Source organism: Numenius arquata, chromosome 4 (assembly GCF_964106895.1).
Source record: "Numenius arquata chromosome 4, bNumArq3.hap1.1, whole genome shotgun sequence".
Lineage (NCBI taxonomy): Eukaryota > Metazoa > Chordata > Aves > Charadriiformes > Scolopacidae > Numenius > Numenius arquata.
The window spans coordinates 69,389,435-69,411,599 of NC_133579.1; the positions used below are offsets into that span (position 1 = coordinate 69,389,435).

At 43.5% G+C, this 22,165-nt stretch overlaps 1 protein-coding gene across 1 annotated transcript in view; it reads left to right on the plus strand.

Moving 5' to 3' along the window:
- NFATC1 (nuclear factor of activated T cells 1) overlaps positions 1–18,793 on the plus strand; it is a 112,984-nt gene extending 94,191 nt beyond the window's left edge. The window contains exon 10 of the mRNA XM_074146910.1: positions 16,860–18,793. Within this exon, the coding sequence (XP_074003011.1) occupies positions 16,860–16,862 (3 nt within the window). The 3' untranslated portion in view covers positions 16,863–18,793. The remainder of the gene's footprint in view (positions 1–16,859) is intronic.
- Positions 18,794–22,165: the final 3,372 nt, after the last annotated feature.

A 22,165-nucleotide genomic window follows, 5' to 3' on the forward strand; every position in this document is an offset into this window, starting at 1 on the left:
CATATGAGAAACTTTCGTTGAGGGGAAGCACCACTGCAGGGGGAAAACCCCACACCTTGATACACTAAAATGTTTGCAAGAATTCTTCTTTTAAGATGTTTAAATGAGAATGTTTCTCATAACATGGAAAAGATGTCTAGATTTTACATCGCTGCTGCAAAATGAAAATCTTGGAGTAGGAGAACTTACCTTTGGTTATTCTTGTCACAGACAACTAGGGTAAGTCAGCACAGATCCATGTAGATGTAGTGCAGCTGCACTGATTTCTACCTGTTCAGACCTTGAACCCATTTATTTAAGAATGAATGTACTAGCTGCAGCCGATTCTTCTAGCTGCGTCCTTACTTGAGATTACCCCGCTTTTAAGTACAAGCAGACATTTCTGTCTATCTTTTTCTTTTCCTTTACAGACATTTATTTATATTACATATCTGTATCTCACATGCCAATGGAAATCAGGAAAGGAAATTAATTTGTATGAATGGACTTCATAAATTTCTTGATTTACCCGTAATGAAACCCTGGTTTTCAGAATGAGAAATAACAGGGCTTTTCCAAAATATCTTAATCCTTGGCTATGATTAGTGGCATAAAATGAACCATTCTTTCCTATGTGTCTAAAGTCCAAGTTGTGCTCCATGTAGCTATGTGATATTCTTTCCAGTCTCATGTCAGTAAATAATTGCAGTGCTGCTCTTGAGTCTGTCTCTGACCTTCGCTGTGCTCGCCTTTTCTTGAACAAAAGCTGAGAATCCTGACAGACTGATCTCCTTCTGTGATCTGATCTAGTCTAGTGTGAAAGGAAAGTTCATCAATCCTACTCCCAAATTCCTTAACTGGGTTACCATAAATGTTCTAGTCTATAAGCGTATGTAATTCGGCACAGCCATAACAGTGCTTAAAGCAGGATTAGGCAATACCTCATATTTTCTAACTACTTCTACTTTCACAGAAATACAAATTTGCTTTCTTTATATCGTCAAGGGTGATCTTTTGCAAAAAAAAAATATTATTTTAACTAGTTTAGGTTTTACGAGTTTAGGCTAGAACGTTGTCTAGTCTGTCTAAACTTGGCCACTTTGTGTAATTCTAGTTGTTATTACCTGGATGTGAACCAAAGATGATTCCTGTTTTAAGGAGCCTCTTTTTGGGGATGGGGAGAACCAAGTAGCTTAACTTCATCTTGTTTTAACAATTAAAAGTTGGCAGCTGAACTGTGTGCTCAAGCAAAGCAAGGATTTCTAGGCCTAGAGAAATGGTTTAGAATCTAGAAAAGAAAAACCACATGCTACTAAAACCCTGTGTATGGTTTTCCACTGTTCCCTAGAAAGCGGGTATAGCTCTAGGATCAAACTGTACCCACACAGGTATGCATTAAAGCCAACACACTGAAGTAAACACAGAAACGTGGTCGTCCTCTATGGGTGGTAGGAACCAGAAGTAAGTCTGCCGACATCAGAGAAGTTGTGTATGCTTCAAAATTCAGGCAAAATAAGACAACTTGCCTTTCTGGCATATCAACATTAGAGCATTTCAAATAATCTTTGGGGAATAATGAGCAAAATAGAGTGTTTACAGTGCAGTGACCGATTCTTTCCTGCCCAGCCATCAGACCTGCACCTTGTGCGTTTGTAGACCACCTTTACATTATCTGCCTGTGTTTAATAAGGACTTGACGCAAAGGGCATTGAAATGAATAGGAATTCTTCCATTGTCTTCTGTGCTCTTTAGATCAGGCTCCAACTTAGAGTCACGAGAACCTATCACTTAACGCTTTTTAAAGCAATCCTATGTTAAAAAGATACAGTGTATGAAAATCTAATACTGGGTGAAAACTTAAGGGCCCCAAAGTTGTTGCAGACACAAGTTATAGTTCCCAAAGTAACTGTAAAAGATTGTATTACATTAATATGTAAAGGTTAAGAGCACATACAATAATCTGAAATACTGTCTGTATAGCACACGTAGTGTGACTGACTTTCAGGGTTTTAAGAACCCTCGCTTTCGTTGTTTGGGTGTGCTGATATTTAAAGCAATGTTTGTGTTGGTTACAAGGCCTAGGCTAAAGGCATCTCAAGGAGCCCTACGTTCTTGCACACTGAACAGTGGATAAGTATATTTTGGGTGAATGCACCGTGCCTGTTTCTGTCCCCCTTTATGCCAGTAGGAAAGAGAAAATTCTCTCCTGGAGTGGTTGTCATACAGGTATGTAAGGATTCTTTGTGCCATTTTGGAGGTCTCTTGAGTTGCTATATTCTCATGTGGTCTGTAACGAGACAGTGACAACACTGCACCATGCATTCTCCATGGAAAATGGGATAATTTCAACAATTTTCCATTTTCTGTAACGTTTTTCTCTGAAGCGGGGGCCCTTCTTTATGTGTGCAGAGCTTTCTGTTGCAGCTCACCATAGATAGCCACGACAAAGAGAAAGCATGAAAGCTTCTAGGGCAGAACATTCATCCTCGCTTATCTGCCCCTCGGAGACATTAGCTAATCGAGGCACGATACTCCATACAATAGGACAAGTGCTGTAAAGCTACCTCTGTTATCCCAGTGAACATTGAGACTTATCATTCCCATGGCCATTTTGCAGGATTTGTTTTCTTCTGACAGCAACATCCACAGCCTATGGTACTATCGACTCCAACAATGGATCTGATGCTGGCTCCAAGTGTTATCGGCTCCCTAATAACTGTCTTTTTTTTTTTTTGTCTTTTTTTTTTTTTTTTTTTTTTCTTTCCCACCCCATTTGTGAGAATTTGTCCCCTGGAGCTCTTCTCTATCAGGCCCCTGCAGCTGCTGTTATTTTAGATATGGCAGGAAGTAGGTACCGGAAAACAGCGAGAGCTTGCAGTGCTCAGAAAAATCTAGAAATTCCTCTGATTTACCCCAGGCTTTTGCTCCAATCAAAGCTGGTTGCACAAAAAAAAAAAAAAAAAAAGAAGGAAAAGGGAAAAATGGAGAGGGGGAATGTTGGCCGGGGGGGGTAAAGGCCCAAGCTGACACCGTGTCTGGTCTGCATGTGTCAGGAAGGAGAGTTTCAGCCATCCCCTTCTGCGGGGTCCCGGGAAGATGCTTGGCACAGCCGTGTGAGGCGGGGAGCGCTCGGCTGGGCACGGCCTTCCACGCCACTGGCGAGGCAGAGCCGAGGAACCTCCTCCAGCCTCCCTGGGGAGCTGTGTTTCTAAAAGCTCATCCCTTTTTTACGCTCTCCCTTCTTGTGTCCAGTGTGCGCCTAAAGCAGATCAGCTTACCCAGCCGGCCGGCGGGCTTCCATAAATGCTTTTAGCAGCACTTAGCAAAGGGCGCCAGCCAAAGGTACTGGTGGAAAGTCACTAGAGCAAGAAGCTTCTATCACTATTATTATTATTGTTATCATTATTATTATTTTACAGCTCAGACGGGACACTTCTTAATCTGCTATGCAAAGACATTGTTAGCCACTTTGAATACCTTTTAAATCAGGCTAACTCTGGAGATGACTTCTAAAAGAAAAGGGAAAAAAAAAAAAAGAAGAAACGATAAAGAAAAACACCTCCAAACCTTTCAGTTCAGCAAGCGGTTTAGAAAAAAAGACACCACCACCCCCATACACAAAGACAGACACGGAAAAGATACTACCTTTAGAACTGGTTTTAATAAAGAAATCTTCCTCTTTGACACAGCAGATAAGGAGGAAGATGTCCGCCCACAGACATCTCACACCATTAGCAATCTAGTTAACATCTGTAAATGTTTTAGGGAAAGAAATTACACTTTGAGACATTTCTTTTTTAATTACAGGCTCCAGATGAGATTTGTTAGAGCAGGGAAATGTATCCCATAGCGACTGATGTCAATAGCAAGCAGTCCCTAAAGCCAGCCAGGATTGGGAAAGCCATGCTGTTTGCTGCTCTTGGCACTGCTCCCTGCTTTCACAATGTCAAACTTAGAACCGCCTTTATATGCACTTTCCATTTTTTTTTCCACAGTAGCTGTTGCCAGCAAGCTGTAAACTACCGTATATCACTCAGATTTAAGAACCTAAACTTTAAAACAAATTAAACTCTTGTTGACATTGTAATAAAAATCAGAATCGAACTGAACAGCTCAGTAAAACTGCACTTCAATTATTTTATGGATTTAAGATTGTTTTCTAGGATTCCCAGACTCCCAATACAGCAAAGTTATTTCCTCTTGGCAGATGTCTGGAAAAAAAAAATCATTGAATGGATAAAATTATGTGGCAGACACTAGGTTGAAGCCTAAAGGGAGGAAATGGTGTCTCCCCAGCACCTGTAAATATTTGCTCTGTGTCTTGACCAGAAGAGCCTTTCGTCCATACTTTGAAAAAAATTTTCAAGGTATTTATTTTGTGAGTTTTTAAGAAAATAGAATTTTCATCTGTCAAAACCTGGTTCCTAACTAGGTGTTTATGTGGTTTTGAACAAGAACAGCAAATACGGGTCTGACCCACCCTTCAGAACCACGTCCAAATGCAGGTAAATGCATGCAGCGCACGAGTGCTCCCAGTCGCCGGCCCCTGCTTATCTTTCATCTCCCTACTTAGCAGTTAATGTTGGGTATTCTTTTTATAATTCTCTTTTTTTTTTTTTCCTATTCCATAAAATGGAAACAGAGGTTTCCATCCGATTAATTGCCAGGTTTCCATTCTTTATAATGTTTCCTCTCAAAACAGTTTGGAATGAAAGTATTTCAGAAATGTGTGTAGACGGAAGCTACTGGAGATAATAATTTGTTTCACGTAACTGTGTTTTACAAAAGGTGTGGTGCACGAGAAAGGCTGTTGCGTGGAGCAAACAACAATCTGCTTGTGCAGCCTTTCACCAAAACCTTTGTTGCACTTCACTTTTTTTTTCTTTCATCGCATCAGTGAAGTGTCCTTTATGTCCTTAAAGCCCCAGCCTGAAAAGTGTGGCATTCCCAGGGTCTTCAGTGAGAGCTGAGAACACTCGCTGGGTTGTGTTCGTACCTCCTCTCACAAGGATGCTTCTGAAGATTGAGCCAGATGTTGCACATCTGCATGCCCACAGATAGGTCCCGGGGTCTGCATGTTCTGGCTGAACTCCCTGGGGAGCGGGGAGCCGCCTGTCCCTCCGAGCAATGTGTAGTTATGTGGATTTTCCAAAGGTGCTGTGTTCAGCTCCGTGCATTCACCTCCTGATCTGAACTGGCTGACTTGACCTGACTGAATCTCACATACACAGCCAGTTTTCTTCGTTTAGCATTAATAAATTGTTTAAAGCTACTCTTGAATTACTGTTCAAGTTCTTCCACCCGTTTTGATGCCTGGAGCACCTCTCAAAGCGCAGGCCAAATTCCTACTGGAGTTGGGATGTGCTGCCAGATCGCAGCCCAGGCTGTGGAAGCACCCTGTCATTTCTCAGTTATGGAGAAGCGAGGTTTTGGAGCCCAAGTACTCAAAAAGAGGCAGAAAAGAAACCTGTCGCACATTGCGAGTGGTTGTTTGGAAAATGTAATGCAAACATTTTGAATAAAATTTCAGGTCCTTAAGTGTGTTTTGAGAGATGAGTGCTGTACGCCTGCATTTCTCAAGTGCCTTTTTCCTAGTTCTCTAGTGCTGGCGACAGGTTTGCTGTGCTTCGTTCTTGGGGCAGAATAAATTTCCTCTCTAGTGGAGAGCACTGAGCTTCGGCACAGTTCTCATGTCAAGCACTGAGCTGCAAGGGAGAAGGTTTCTTCTTCCCTGGGAGCCCGGCCGTGATTCTTACTGAATTTTTGCAGCCGTATCTGGTGTTTTTTTCTGTTGATGTTGCTCTGTCAGTCCAGCCTAAGGAGCCATTCTGCAGCTTAACACAGCATGTGGGAGAGGGGAAAAGAGGGAAAGACATTTTGCCATGTTTGCAGCTATGTTGCACTGGGACCATGTACAAATAAGAGTATTCTTCCAGCTGCTCTAATTTGAGATGCTTGCTATAGGCGGTTTTAGCATCCAAGGAGTACTGGAGCCCAGCAACTGTCTGGATGCGGTGGTTTTCACAGCTATGTCTTCTGTGCCGGGGAGAGCACCTAATAACGCCCAGCTGGTGGTTTCCTCACCGTGGCCCAGCTTGCACTGATATGCCTCCAGTGTAGCTCCACTAAATCAGCTTTTGGATTAAACCTTCCCAGCCAAACTGGATGGGAGTTTTGACATGAAAAGATCTTTATCTCGTGGAGTTAGTGTGGTGCAAAACCAAAGCAAGAGTATCATTAACCGCTGCCAGTGCTCTCCTCCAAGGAGCTGTGGTGGAGAGGACATGCATTCCTCACTGAACTGCAGCGTTCTTCAGCAACAGATGCTGCCGTGGTTAAAATAAAATCCCGTGGCATTACGTACAGCTTGCGTTGTGGTGGTGGCCAGGTCATTCTGCCACAAGCAAATTTATCGCATGACGATTTGCCTGCATCGTTTTTTTTTTTGGCAGGCTATTTGTAGCCACCAGCGCAGATTCCCAGAGCTAGCCCTGCTTCTGTGCCCGCTGCTGAAGATTAGCAGCCGTGTTTCATCACCTAAGGATTTCCCCCTAGCTAGCGTGACCTTTCGCAGCCTAGCCCCCAGCAGGCTCATAGGTGGATTTCTTTTCCCGTATCAAACACATTAAAAATTTGATTAGCCCCACCTAGCCTTTCTTTTCCATCAAGCAGCGTGTGGCCACTCACTGAGTCATCTCATGGCCTTAATTTTGTCTGCCTGAGCAAAACCCCTGTGAATTAAGGGTTAGCAAACAAAGCTCAGCCTTCACCACAGCTTGGGTGGGAATGTGGCCCAGCAGTGGTCACCCCTCAAAGCAGCCCACAGGCACATCATGGGCTGTATATGCAGCAGCATCCCTGTGTTGTCCCTGTCTCAGTGACGTCTTTTCTGGATGATGTGAATAATAACATTCATTTTTTTTCTGTTTAACATGCACTTTGAGGTTTGCTGATGAAAAGGGCTGTAAAGGAAAGAGGTGTTGATGATTGTGATGATAATAGGGCAAGTAGGATCCATTTAAAAAACAACAAAAAAAACCCCCTCCTTACTCACAAAAAGATCAGATAGACCCTGTTTCAACCTATCTCCAGGACACCTTTAGTGCTGAAGCCCAATGCTACTCCTACTGAAGTCCATCAGACTTTGAGGCTGGTTGAGTGGAAGAAGAGCTGAGTCTTTTAGCCGTTCCCTGCCGTGGAAAGAGAAGGGCACTCAGCAAATACTCTTATGTGACCCAAGGTGCTTCTTTTTTTCTTCCATTCATTATTTCTTTGATTTATTTGATATGCCCAGCTGCACATGAGCTGTTTTTTTTACAAACAGCAGCGCAAGGTGGCTCATTTTGGAGGATTCCAGATGATCACTAGGGGCCACACTATTATTACATAAAGTCAATTAAAGAGCATACGTGCACATCCCATTGATTTGATTTAGAACTAACAAAAGCTTCAGTAATGTGCAATTACAAGAAACTTAATGACCCCTTTATATTGAATGCAACTTCTGTGGCACCTAATATGCTTTGATGAATTGTTCATTATGTGCAATGTTGGAAAAGCTTCTAAAAAGATTAATAATTGTATAATCGATAGAGGAATTCAGTCTTATTTGGCCTTTTTTAAACTCTGAAATCAGTAAGTCGTAGAGATTATGGATCCTCTCTTGCTCCCCTTTTTCCTCCTGTACCCCGAGAAATATCTTTTTCTAAAGCTAATCTGTCATTTTTCCAGCATGTGGAGAAACCCCTCCTTGTGTTATGTGGAAAGGTCTGGCCTGATACAGATTGCCCAGTCCAAAAATTGACAGTGCTGGGCTTTGTGCACGCACACCGGATGCTCCTTTGGCAGGGCAAGAGGTCCCCAGGTAGCATCCTCCAGCGTTGGGCTCAGAACTTTGGTCCAGCATGGTCCAGACCCACTGCCCCTCTCCCATTCACTGCCTGTGAGCTCCGGGAGCTGCCAGCCCTCAGGGGCATGTGGTGGGCTTTAACCTTGCTCTTCTAGGCGTGGGATCTCAAGTGTTGCCCCCGCTGCAGTTGACTGCCAGTGGCGAGGTACAGCAAACCTTGTGGGACGGGATCAGAAGTATGAGTGTTAAGAGGGGAAAAGGGTGTTTCATATCTGTTACGATCAGGGTTTAAGAAATACTACCAGCGGCGTCTAGAGGCTAAAAAAAAATAGGCAAATGCAGAGTTGCTTTAAATTTGTTTCGGTTTTGAATCCACTCTTGGTCATGCTTCAGGGCATGATTCATGAGTTTTGAATGCCGGGGTATGACAGCACCATTTTACTGTTGGGCGCTAAACTGGGAAGAAAAACTGATCACTGGGATCAGTTTGTATAACTGTATTTCTTACGGCAGGGGCAAATTTCTGGTATCTCTAGCAAAGCGGTGCATGCTCTTCCTTATTCCTTCCTGACTGGTACCCACAAAGCTTCCAGCAGTACTGACCTTGGGTTTTGGCTGCCTTAGGTAGCACTTGCGTAGTTCTTCTGTCATGTGGAAATTTTGTGTAAAACATAAAATATGTCTGTTTTGTTTCCCTTACAGATGCTCTTAGGAACGTAAACACATAATTTTGGTTAAAATGTGGTTTATTTGTCTGTTGCCCAGCCCTACCCTCGCACGTGTGTGTATGTGTGTGTCAAACGTGGCTTGCAACATCCTGGGGCAGACCCTGCAGCCTCTGCGCAGCCCAAACCCCAGCCGCTCCAGGCAAGATTGGCCTCAATGAGGGCTACTGAAAATTCCTATTGACTCTCTGATTCTTTGGTATAAAAGGTAAACCAGGTTGAGCGCAGCCACGCTCAGACTGAAAGTAAAAACGAGCTAAAGATTAGACCCCAGTGTGTTGGGAATCACTGCGGCTCTGCTGATGCCTGCACTAATTCCCAGCAGCCGGGGAATTCATCCCTAAGTGTTTGCAGAGCAAGAGACACGGGGCGTTCCCAGGGTTCCATATGGGAGGGATGAAAAAAATCGAAACCCAGGAGTTCTGGTGCGATAGGATGGGACTCATTTAGTCTGGGCATCTAGTCAAGAGCCCCAGTTAAATTATTGCCACACGGTCCTGTCATCGCACTCCAGCGAGGAACCTTTCCCATTAGCCCTCCGCAGCGCAGCCGCTGGGGGAGATTCTGCATTATTTGGAGTTGTTGACTTAAATAAGGCAGAGGGTAGAGCAGGTAGGAAAATGACTCCATGTTAATGGCTGTCATGCACAACAATGCCATCCATCGTGCCAAGCTGACGTTCATATGGGAGGTTCATGTTTTATTAAAACCTGCTACTTGTTGTCACTCACTTGCTCCACTGTCCTATTCGCTGTCTCCAAAAATAGCATGCCCTGTGGTGGTGGCTTATTATGATTAAACAGATAAAAATAAGTTTAAGGTTTAAACACATCCAGGACACCTGAGGTAATACAAGATCTGACTTCTTTATGGAACGTGTGAAGTTATATTTTCCATTGCTTCACAAGACTTGTTTTGTTTGGTTTTTAATTCAGTAAGCTTTAATGTGATGTATAGTTTTGCATTACAGGCTGGCACCTCAGGAATTTGTATCACTATTTTCTGATTATTTTTTTTTTATTCACAGGACAATACTTGCTAGCTTTGAAAAATAATTTCTCTAAGCAACCCTGTTTTTTTCAGTGATTTAAATAATAATTCTAGGTTGTTGCAGCTTTCATATGTCAGGAAGGAGAGCTTCTTATTAGTAGTGAGAAAGTAGGTACCTTGATAAAAACTGTAGGATTTTACTCATGTGATGGAGTTTATACCAGAAGCTTCATTTCTTTACTTGCTGCATATATGTTTATATTTAGCCATTTTTCTTTTTAAATAAAATCTGTACATGGACATAAGGGACAACATTTTCCCCTCCTGTATTTCTGCTTCCTCTGCATTCGTTTATGACTTTGAGTTCCTCTTCAGTGATGCTAATATGTGGCATTTCGTCTGAAAGGAGCCTGATGGAGCAAGATGTGGCATCGCTGGTGAAAAAATCCAAAGGCAGTTAATTACAGACAGCAAAGTGAACGTCATGCTAGGAAGCATTACTACCGGTTGCGTGGTGTCAGCATCAAACTCATAGATTCACTCCAGAGTTATGTTTCCATACCCCCGTTCATATGCTGAATAGTGACAGCGTGGTCAGAGCTGTACCCAGCAGAGAGGAGAACACAGTCCCCATTCCACGATGCTTGTCACCAGTGAGCTGTTGCCGACAATGGAAATTCAGAGCACCTAGGGGTACATCCGTGCTGTGAAATGAGGTATGTGAGGAGGTCCCCGACCTGCGGGTCGTTGTAGTTGTACTAACGTAAGGCTTGAGCTGAACTCGTGAATTCTGCTGGAAAGCAAAAATGATGAGCCAAACTGAGGCAGTTTTTCTTTCAGGGCTGCTGCTCTTTTCTGAAGATTGCTCAAATATGACACCTAGCCGTGCAGTTTGACCAGTGTCAAACATAGTCCAAACGTGGTATCCGAACATGGCGCCGCATTGTTTGCGCAGTTACAGCCATCTGAAAGATGAAGCGTTATTGTCTGGACAGGGCATAATCCAAGCGTAATTTCACACAGACTTTTCACACGTATAGCTTGAAAGATGCAGCTGGTTATTACTTCTATTTTCCATGACACGTGCACCAGTCAGAGCAGGTTGGTTTTGTTCCTTTTCGGTGAGAGAACATTACAGCATCTGAACCTCCTGCTTCGGTTCTGCTCCATCATAGAGATGATGGTCCCTAGCTGTCACAGGTGGATGTGAAGTAACAAACAGAGGTTGGTTAGTCATCTGTGGAAAAAAGCTTGGTGTGACCCTGAAGGCCTAGATGTCTTGAGACGTGCTGTGTTGCTCTTCCTATTCGTAAGGAAACCAAAAACCATCCTGAAGGAATGGAGCTGATGCTGTCACTGCTGATGCAGGAAAAGGGACACATACATGTCGAGTGAATCACAAGGCGTCAGCTCTGCACAGAACCTCTCAGAGCCCTTTTGCTTCAAGTCTATCACACCCCTTAAAAAAGAGTGGAGAACCACGAAGCTCACTTGTGACAGGGAAGCGTGCAGCTGGAAAGGGGCTGTAAACACAACCCACAGCTCCGCTACTCAGTCTCCTTGTACAAACCTCTCTGGGCCGCTGCTGAAGTGGATTGAAGTCAGTGGAATTGACTTCCACAGCCTTCGGTGTGCGATGTGTGCAGAGGCAGCAGCTTAATCCAGCCAGAAAATGGAGCCTTAATGTTACTGCTAACAAAGTGAACAGAGGTGGGATATGTTTTCAAAGTGCCATCGTTCCATCCCAGAACTGTAGACTATAATTTTGTGTTTGACCATGGCTCTCGGCTCACCTTCCGTTGTTTCAGACTCTTGGGTACATTCACCTTTAGGAGTATGAAGTCTTCCAAGCTCTTCTATTCATAGCCCCAAAGAGCTTCCCAGTTGTGGAAACCCCCTGCCTGTACCTGTTCCCCACTCCCTGCACGGACGTTCTAAGTTCTTTGATCTGAGTGGGATTAATATCTGTGCTGGAAGGCAGAACTCTTAAGAAGAACAGGTATTTTATTAAAATAAAAGGCCACAATGTTATCCATATTAGTAGTCAGATACAAGGAAAGTAGAAGTCTACATAAATTTAAAGTTTTGCCAGTTGATGGAATCCATGTACAACCACCAAATGTTAAAAATATTCCATTTCCTATGAAGTTCACATCTATATATGGAACCCACGTTTGTTCAGATATATCTGGTTGTCCTGTTCCGTGCAGGAACCCGAACTGTTGCATCGGTAAGACACTGATTTTGCTAATTAGTAAAGCAAAAATTTCCATTGCAAGGGCATTTGAAAGCAAAATTAAATACAAGAAGAAAAACCTCCTTATTAAACTAAAATGTGGTGTAACAGCTCACCACATCCTGCTACCGTGGCATCTGCTATTTAGCAAAGGAAAGGTTCCTTCTTCAGACGCCTTGACAGGTAGAGAGGTCACGTGTTACCTGCATTTCTCAGCACTATTATTATTTTGACTTTCTATCAGTGGAAAAGCTGAACGTGACAATGGAAAATAGCAGTTGAGGGAAGGTACTGTGGGGAACTGTAGGTGTTAGCTATAAACGCAACAGTGGCCCCCCTCCCCAAAGCCAGCAGAAAAACAGTAAAAAAAAATCTGATGACAAAGGTGCTGTAAATCATTGTACTCAGCTGTGTGATCTGATAGGGATCAACCTGTTGCTTTAAGGGAAGTGTTGTGCTAACCTAGACATTGAAAAAGTAAAGCTCTTGCATGCTATTCTAGATCTGCTTCTAAACTGTACGTAGGGCCTCCAGCAAGCCAGGTAATTCTTTGGGTCTTATCTGCCCTGTCTACAAAATGGGTCTTTTTGAGTACTCGGGATATGTTGTTTTAAAAATTAGTGTAAAGCCTTTGCAACCTTTCTTTAAAAAAATGTCGCGCTCATTCAAAAGACAACTACTTCTGGAATGGTACTACCAACGTGAATGGATGCGTATCCAAGCAGCAGCGGAATCAAAGGCCAGCATTTGCTTTAGGAATGAAGCTCAAAGCCAGGCCAAAATACTGCTTGCACAGAATAGTGTTCTTCTGTGGAGCACACACAATCCTCTTGTAGTAACAGGTTTGTAAGCCAGAACTTGAGCATTCAAGACAGCAACCAGCTGACTCCCCACAAGTAGATAATAAATATTTTGTTAGAAAGGTGGGAACTAAGAGAAAAATACCAATTATTTTCTCTGCACAAGCAGCGTAACTTACCTCTCTGGGGAGTTCTGCAGTTGTCTTACAGGACCAAGTGGAGCCCTGAGGATTCCAAGAGGAAGGAGTGTGAGGGATGGCAAAGGAGACGGTAAACAGGGAACAATTAGCTTGTTCACACAACACATTAATTAACTTATCAAGAATCAGATTTTAAACCAAAAGAAAGTACTTTTTCCACCAGCACATCCTTAAACTGTGGAACCTGTCACTGCAGGAAACCATGAAGGCCAAAACAGGTTCAGAAGGTTACTGGAAAACATCAGGGAAGAAAGTTCATTGGAGTTCACTAGAAACAAGGATGCAGACCTCTTGCTCATGAAGCTCTCCAGCAGGGTAAAGGTGTGCTACAGAAAGCATCACTGGAGGTGTTCCTGGTTCGTATGCTCTTTGCCAAAGGATTGGCTGCTGGCAGTTGGGGTAGATGCAACACTGGTACGGATGGAAGTACGAGACGCTTCAGCAGAGCTGTACTTCAGTAACAGAACTTTGGATTTGCTGTTGGGAAGGACAATCTTGGGTCAACCTACAACAACAATATTTGATGTTTTGTTGCCAAAAGGAAAAAAAAAAAAAAACCCAACAGTTTTGGGTCAAACAAAACATTCCGAACCATTCAATTTGATCCAAAATAAAACGTTTGCTAACATGCAAGAAAAACATTAATATGTTTTGGAATATTAAAAGAAGCAAATTTTCCAGAAATTTGAAATAAAAACTGTTGATGCTAAAGACATTTAAAACTATTTGAGAAATGTAATCTGTATTTTCATGTCATTTTGACTGAACCCAAAACTGCATTTTCCTCCCCAAGAAGTTCTCCCTCAATACCCGTTTCTCAGACCTGGAGGGAGAGAGGAGTGTCTTCGTGGGAGTGCTAGACCGTGCAGCTGGAGGTGGCGGGGAACATCCTTCTCACCGAACCCAGCAAGCCAACCCTTCACGTGTGCTTGCCGCCTGGTTTCCCCCCTCCCCGAGTTCCCACCCGCCGGAGGGTTTTCCTTCCAGCCTCAGGTGCCCAGGCGGGCAGCGCGGGAAAGCCCGCGCTCAGCACACTTCCCCTTTCAGCTCTCGTGTTTAGTGCTCTCTGCTAGCCGCCTGCCTCGGCAAGGTCGGCTGCTGTGCCAGATCACTTCTTGCCCCACCTGGGCCCTCTGCGTGCACCCTTCTCCTTCTCTGTAGGTTTTTTCCACTGCGTTATTGGGAATTTTTGCACTTTTTGACCCCGCGGTGGGTAAAGGGGAACAAGCGACAGTGAAATAGACAGCATCTCAGACAGGTCTGAGCCACACTGTCCATGGGCCACCATGGATGAGAGAGATGTTTAACATCCTCTTGGCGTTTTTGGCCCTGTTTGATTGTGAGATCTGGTGGCAAGGGGTGCACTTTGGTTGTAATTCAGTTGTGTCTCGAGTGCACACTGACATTGTCTAATGACTGTTGTGGAAGAGCTGTCAGATGTTGTTACACCAGGACACCAGACTTGACTGCTACTCCTCAGGGTAGCAGAAATCCACCTCTGTTAAGAAAGTAACATATAATTAAAAAATAAGCAATAAAGCCAAAGGTCTAATCTGTATCCTGTTGGAGTTGGTAACAAAATTATGAGTGATTTCACCTGGGGCCGGGTTGGTTTGGCTGCTGGGAGCTGGAGAGAGTGTGACTGAAGGACCGTGGTGGTCTTATGGGCTGAGCCAAGGCAGGTGGGCTACTAGATGAGAGAGAAGTCACGTTATCTCTAGGGTAAGCCAGGTGTCCTACAGCACTTGAGTGGCAGAGGATTCAGCTGAGGGTACCTAGCGGGGCTGGAAAGGACAGCCTCTGAGTGAGTAAGCCAATTTTGGAGATGGACCTTTGGCTCTCGGACCCTCATGTCATCAAGTTGCTTCCCAAATAGTTCTACTAAATGCTATAATAGGGGAAAATATGTGCTGGTGGGCTAGGGGATGTTACTTTTGAAAATTTTACTGACTGAATCAAGCAAGAGTACCTCAGCGTGTGCTATAGCAGCATTCTGAGATTCGAGATACCCGAGTGCTAATCCTGACTGAGACGGGGAGCTCCTTCGCTTTTCCACCTCCCTGTCCCCATCTGTGAAATACCAGTGATACTTACATTCACATTTTACAGACGCGCTGTACATTATTTAAAGTTTCTAAGCACTAACTAACTGTGCAAAGGCCAATGGCTGCCTTGGGTAGTATCTTAATCTTATTTGATGCAAGAGAAATGTTGAGGGAAAGTTAGCAAAGCTGTGGCGCTGTCTGGCTCGTTTTGGAGGATCTGGAGGATTTGTTTGCCATGTCACGCTCAACACCAAGGTATCGCTGTGTGTTTTTGCTGCGTACCCAGTGTTGCTTTGAGGATTTTATCAGAGAAACTGTCTTTACGAAAGCATCATGGGAAGATCATCTCACAGAAGAAGCGCACTGCTTGGGTTGAAGGCAGAGGCTGGGTCCCGAAAGCTGTCCCGGGTCTTGCAGCACATCAGTGGGGCAGCGCTTCTGGCTGTGCTCAGATGCACGCAGGGCGGTCTTTGCCACAGCACGGGGCTTGCTGCTTGAATTCGTTTCTGCTGTTTGGTGATACTAAAGATGAACTCCATGGCAGTCTGAAGAGAAAGAACCGCTTTGTCTTCACGTCTCATTTCCATACTGCTCTTACTTTGCTGCCAAAAATAGGTAGTTACAAACACAACTGATATTTCCTTTCTGAAGTATGCTGTGCGCATCCATTGGTAGAAGTGGTTTCAGTGGCCAGGACCTGTGACACAAATCCTGACTGATTCATGTGCTGCAATTACTAAACGGGCAATAGGTCTGCAGAAAAAAAAAAAAAAAAAAAAGAATATAAAAAAGCCCCAACCAACCAACGAATTGCCTCAGGAAGTTGGATTTAGACAGGCTTGGTCTTTTCCAGTAAACACGTGAAGTTATCTGAATGGCTGTGAACAGCAGCCCACGAGGAAAGGAAAATGTGGGCTTTTCCGTGGTGCTTCCATGACGTGGGCATGTGTTTCCCACTCCCAGCAATGTTAGGGAAACTCAGAAGCGGTGATAGCCCCACCGATGGCATTTTGTCTATCTTCATGTAAATCAGGTGGTGGCAGTCGCTGCTGGGAGGTGGGGTGGAAATGAAAGGGATGTTGTGTAGTCCACTGTAGATGGCCTTTGCCAGGTTCAGTCATTTCCTGTCCATCTGCCAAAAATCACAAGCTGATAAATGGACATAATTGGAGTGTGGGAAACTGTATTGCGTGATGATCTGCAGGGGAGGGGGGAAAGAATGAAAGAAGACTCGTGAATAAAGAAAACAAGACTTTATCAGTGGAGATGCAGTCTGACTGGCTGATGCTGAGATAGAGAACCTTGTTTATTTCCTCTGACTCTTGGCAAGGTCTTTAACTGGCTTGTCCTTCTCGTCTGTCTGTGCAGATAGGAGCAAAGACTGCATGTCCACGTGTGTTGGTCACTATGAAAGGAGGGTATATATTTACACGTGTTACCAGCTCCAGGGAATGGGCAAGCAGGCAGCAGTGTCTTTTCTCTGCCACTTTTTTTTTCTTTCCCCTAATACCATCCCACAGTGGAAAAAATCAGCACGTGAAGTTGTGTTCTGTCGAGGCATTGCAGCTGCGGGTACCCGGGTTCAGCGGCTGGCAGCCCTCTGCCATCAGCACCTACCGTGGCTAACATACTTTCCAAACAGCTCTTTTTATGGAAGGGGTGGATTATTATTAAGATTTCCTGCGGTTCTCTTTGCTTCACGTTTCCCAGCCAGTTCTAGAGCAAATGAAATGCTTTATCTGTAACTGTGTTGAAATATTAAGTACGTTTGATGCAGACGAGGATCCAGGATGCTGCTGTTCTTGCGATGCTTGGTTGTACACTATTTAGCATGTTAATAACCTTGGTTAATCCTGCTGGTTTGCACTGTGGTCAGCCTGTACGAGCTGTCTCGTGGTGTTTCGCTTACTGGCCAGAGCCGTCACGGAAGCTGTCAAGGAGCGGACGCAAGTCTGGGGGGCTGTGTACTGAAGAGACCTGCCCGCCGCAGCGGGATGCTAATCTATTCCTTTTCTCTTGTCTTCTCTCTTTGCAGTAAATGAAATTATAAGGAATGACCTTTCCAGTACCAATGTGCATTCGTAGCTTTCAATACGGGCCTAGTATGAAATCCACACACACTTTTGAACTTAAGCTGGCGCGTCAGCTCAAGTAGAGAGATACCGACTAAACCGAAGAAGACGTTGCCTGGTACCACTCTGATCTTCCACCTTACTGAATGTCAGGAACTGAAGATTTACCTCTTGCTTACAAAGAAGTAGCTCCTCAACTTCAACTGATGAAACAGCTTCTTTAAGGAAAATCATCTCAAAAGGAAGAGGAGGGAGTACGCTCCGAGACGGCGCATTTCACGGGACAAAACTAGGAAACTCGGCAAAATCTGAGTGCTTCTTCCCAGTGCTGATCTTTTTGGCATGGCACCGCTGGAATACAGCCCTGGAAGTGCCTTATTTTACCAGGTTGTGGCATCAGGGCATTTTTAATAAGCTTTGAATTTGCTACCATTAAAAGTGTTGGTAGGTGCAGCAGCTTGCATTCTGGAGAGCGATATTGGAAAAAAGCATAGGACTCTGCAGCAAAGTAGGGAGAGTGATCCCTGCTCCAGTAAGATGCAGTTATGAATTCCAGAATTTCTTCAGCTTTCCCTCTGCTGTAATGTACAGCCTATTGCCTTATGCTCAGTGCATTTCAAAAGCCTCCTGATTTGTCATCATCTCAGCTTTCTTTTGCATATTGTCTTTATTATGTGCTAATGAATCATAGGGTTGTTAGTAGTAGCATGTTAAGGTTTTGATTTTAATCTGGCTTCAGTCATAGCACAAGTGAGTTGAATAGCACAAAATAAAAAAGGTTGATGGACAAAAAATTGAAATCTATCTTTTACATGATAGATGAATGTGTATGCATGTACATACATACTAGTATATATGCATATATTTATATATGACAAATAATATAGATGATTGCCTGGTGAGGGCACTGAATTTAGCAATAATTTCAATTTCTGAGAATGCATTTCAGATCCACATCAAATATTTCAGCTACTTCTTTTGAGGGTTGGTCGCACCTAAAGCAGGTATGCATTTTCTTTCCTCATGCAGTTAAGCAAGCACTTTAGATAGGCAAGAAGGATGCATACAAGATACATGTTATTTACCAAATGGCAAAATATGAGTTATAGTAACTGTAAATACCATTATGGAAGAGTGTAAAATATTTGTTCAGTTATAATGTTATTATTCCGCAGAAGCCTTATAACTCTCTGCTACATGTATGAAAAAGAATATTACCAAAAAACCACAAAGGTTTAATATGCAGCGCTGTATAGTGTGTTTTCAGATTAGCTAATGTTTCTGGAGCTACAGGTAGGCATGTAGTGTAGCCTTTAACATTGTATTTTTTACAATCAACTGCTTATTATATAACTAGCAACAACATATTATTTCATATAACCAAAAAAAAAAAAAATAATAACAAAATAAAATAGCATGACTTAAATTAAAAATGTTTAACATTAATATTGTGCCTTAGGAATCTGTGCCCCCTTCTGGAAATACACCTGAACTACACCTCCGTGCTGGGGTGGCTCCTTAACCCTAATGCAATGAAGATTGAACAGGTTTCACGAAAAGGTGAAATCCTCCTAAGCATTTTAAAACATTATTCTGTATGTCTTACTTTCTTTAGGAAAAAAAAAAAAAGAAAGCCATATTTGTCACATTTGCACATTACTGTGAAGACATGAGAATATAATATGGCTATATGTACATAATATGGTGTTATTGGTCCTTTATAATAGTCTGTTATTCCTCACCTGTTTAATCCCAGTTATTTACCCTGTATTTAGCATTGTAGACGTTGCATGAAACATTTCTTATAGACTGCCATATGAAAAGTTAAAAAGCCTGACAGATGTCAGCTTGACTTGTAGCTAGAAAATAGATCCAATAAAGCAAAATGTTTTGCTGGAAGCTAGTCTTAGAGTGGTTCATTTTATGTTATCGTGACAAATCTTCCTCTCTCATATAAAATAAGCATTTTTTCATTACATACATATATAAAAATATATATCTCCATGTCTTCTATTTGAAGCTGTTTGCATCTTGCTGCGTCCTGCTAATATAACCCCCTTAGTATGGCAGTGAAGTCTCTTGTCAACAGACTCTTCTTCATCCTCCCCCCCTCCCCCCCCCCCCCCCGCATTTAAAGACATTGCTGCCAAGGAGAGAAAATGATATATAATATAATTCTCAGATTTTATTCTCTCACTATTTCAGAAATGTCAACAAAGTGTGCATGGAGGAATCTCTGGTTATGCCAAAGCGGTTTTTTAATTCATTTACATAAATACCTTGGGTGAGGCTTTTATGATACAGGACGATACACACAGACACACCCTCCACATTTCAGCAGTAATTTTAGCAAGGTTTTTCAGCTGTATGGTTTGAATACGTTGCACCTCCTTCATCCTTATTTTTATTTTCCTCTTTAAGCTATTTTGGAAAAACAAAACAGAACAAAACAAAACTAAACAACAACCTGTTACTTTTAAGCCTGGATAATGGAAGATTATGCATCTCTTGTATATGTATTCATAAAATAAAAACGAAAGCAGAAATATTTCCCGTATGAGACTGCTATCTTGTTTTTGTACGTGCGCTATGGTTGTTGCTGTCAGTTTATGAAAATGCTTTTCATCAAGCCTTTTTGAAAACAAAGCAAAAACCAAAAAGCCGCAACGCTCTGAACTTAGAGCGTGGGCCTTTATAGGCATGTTCAAAAAGACTTCTGCCGGGGATGATTCTGACTATTAAAAAGAGCCCCTCTGGATAAATTTTAAGGGGTGAAACTTCACCACTTTGATTAATCATGCAACGATGTACTTGCATCTGTATGTATTGCTTGGACGACAGTTCCTTCTGCTCTCCCTGGGACTGTTTCTGAAACGCGTGGGTTGCGGAGGGTAGGCGTTGGATCTGTGGTCTTCGGTGCGGCAGGTACAGGAGACACATTTTTGTTAGGCTGGAGGCTCCTGCCAGCAGCTGCATCTGTCTGATGGATCCGATCTGTGTGATCTCCCTGTGATTCTCCCTGAATCCTCCCACACACACACCTTCTGCCCTGAAGGATGTCTCCAAAGGGTGTCAGCTTAGTCAGAGCTGGGCTGAACACGGCCCTGGGTTTCTGGTCACCTCATCAGGTGGTGCATGTGTATCTACCATGTGTATCTACCAACGTGTGACACCTGATGGGCCAAATCATACAGAAACCCTGGGAAAACCTGAGCTGCTTCAATTTTTCTAGACCAAAGGCAAGTTACGAAGTAGATAAGCACAGCAGCACGCCTGCCACAGCAGTCCCCATTTAGGTAAGCATTTAAAACACGTCTCAAAAGTTCCTCCTGAAGAAGGAGACACAAATAAGCATTTACGCCTTTGTTGAATTAAGACCTTTTTCTGCCTTGGGTTTGTCTTCCTGTGAGTACGGGGTGATACAACCTGCTCACCGCGTCACACCTGGGGCTGCTACCAAATCCCTCCCAATTTAAGGAGAGGTGGGTGCTCAAAGCCCAGTAAAACCCCAGTGTGGCCCAGCTCTTTAGGTGTCAGTCAAAATGCTCATTCTCTGCTTCTCTGTCTGGAGGCTGGAAATGGTGATCCTAACTCCTCATGTGGACAGCATGAGCCATATTGTTGGTGAGGTTCCTGGAAAAAGGAAAATACTGAACACTCAGTCAAAAATTCCTTGTGTCTCCCAGGGACCGTGGCATCATTTTGTACCAAAGCAAAATGTCTGGTCGCAAACTGAATTGGATTGAAGTAGTGGCTGCCCCATCCCTGGAAGTGTTCAAGGCCAGGCTGGATGGGGCTTTGAGCAACCTGGTCTGGTGGGAGGTGTCCCTGCCCATGGCAAGGGGGGTTGGAACTCGATGATCTTCAAGGTCCCTTCCAACTCTAACCATCCTATGGTTCTATGAATTCACCCAAGTGACATACTTCGGTCATTGCGCTAGCTGGCTTCCTGCGAGCTTCCTTTCCCTCTCCTTTCCACACATCCCCTCCTCAAAGCACAGCAGACCCGAGCATGGCTACATTAACCACATCTTCTTTAGGTGAAAATAGCCTTTAGCAAACTCCCAGCTGACTACTTTCATTCATAACCAAAGCAGAAGGTGAATCCCACACATCCATCTGGTCCTGTTTGACTCAATAGCCTCGCTGGAGTCATGCCTTTGAGATTTTTTCCTTTCCAGCTGAAAATGGCAAATTTCAAGGAGCTAAGTTTTTTGGACAAAGCTCTACTGCCTTGAAGCTAAGCTTTCCTTCACCATGTGTGTAATTTTATTGCATTCATCACTGTAAATCCATTGAATTTCTCTCAGTAAAAATAAAACAAAATCCCTCTCATCAAGTATATTACAGAGGAGTGTTAAGGTCAATGGCATAAGATCTTCTCGGTTTCTGTAGCTCTTTTTTAAACAAAATGGTCTAATTTTATGTCATAAGCAGTGATCGGGCTGTTCATCAAACTAAAGCGAGTCCCATCTTCTCCACCATTGCACACTCTTGCCCAATACAGGGGTCAAGCGTTTGCCTGTTTTAATTTGCCTGTGTTGTTTCCTCTTTCTCAGTGAGTTAATGTTTTTCTTCTTTGAGCCTCTTTTCCAAAAAAATACAAAGGTTTTTGATTCTCTTCTTTTCAGGTAGCCAAATAATTTGTTCGGAGCAGATCAGTTACAGATTCTCATACTGTTGGCTTTAATTACGAGCCGTTCTTGATTCCAAAACCAGGTTTTTTTTGGCCAAAGAGACTGTATTTTTGGACTGTGCAAACTCGTGGAGCTTTAACAATTCGAGTGGTTGCGTTTTTAGGATTTAAGGCAACTGGTGGTATACCTGGCACTTGCTGTCGCCCGTGGGCGCGTTAGCTTTTGTCATTTAAACTGAAAAGTTGCTGACTGTGGCACTTCCTTAGCTACTTTCAGGGACAAGCAGCCCACAAGCCACTCTTTGCAGATGTGGCAAATTCATTTTCAGTCATTTTAAGGAAATCCCTTTTTTTTTTTTTTTTTTTTTCAGCTCGGGGAAAGAGTTTCCAAAAACGCCGTCAGCATCAGTTTCCAGCACCTCTTCTGAATTAGTTTCGCACCCGCAGCTCCTGCACCCAGCCCAGCCTGTTCCCAGCGCTGCTGACGGAGGGCTTTTGGGTCAAAAATAACACAGAGCAAGCACTGACAGTGGGCACCGGTGGCAGAGCCGTCCTGCCCCAGGGCTTGTGCTCAGCCTGGTGGCCAGTTCACTGACTCGGGGTTCTAACTGACAAGCGGCTGAATATGAGCCG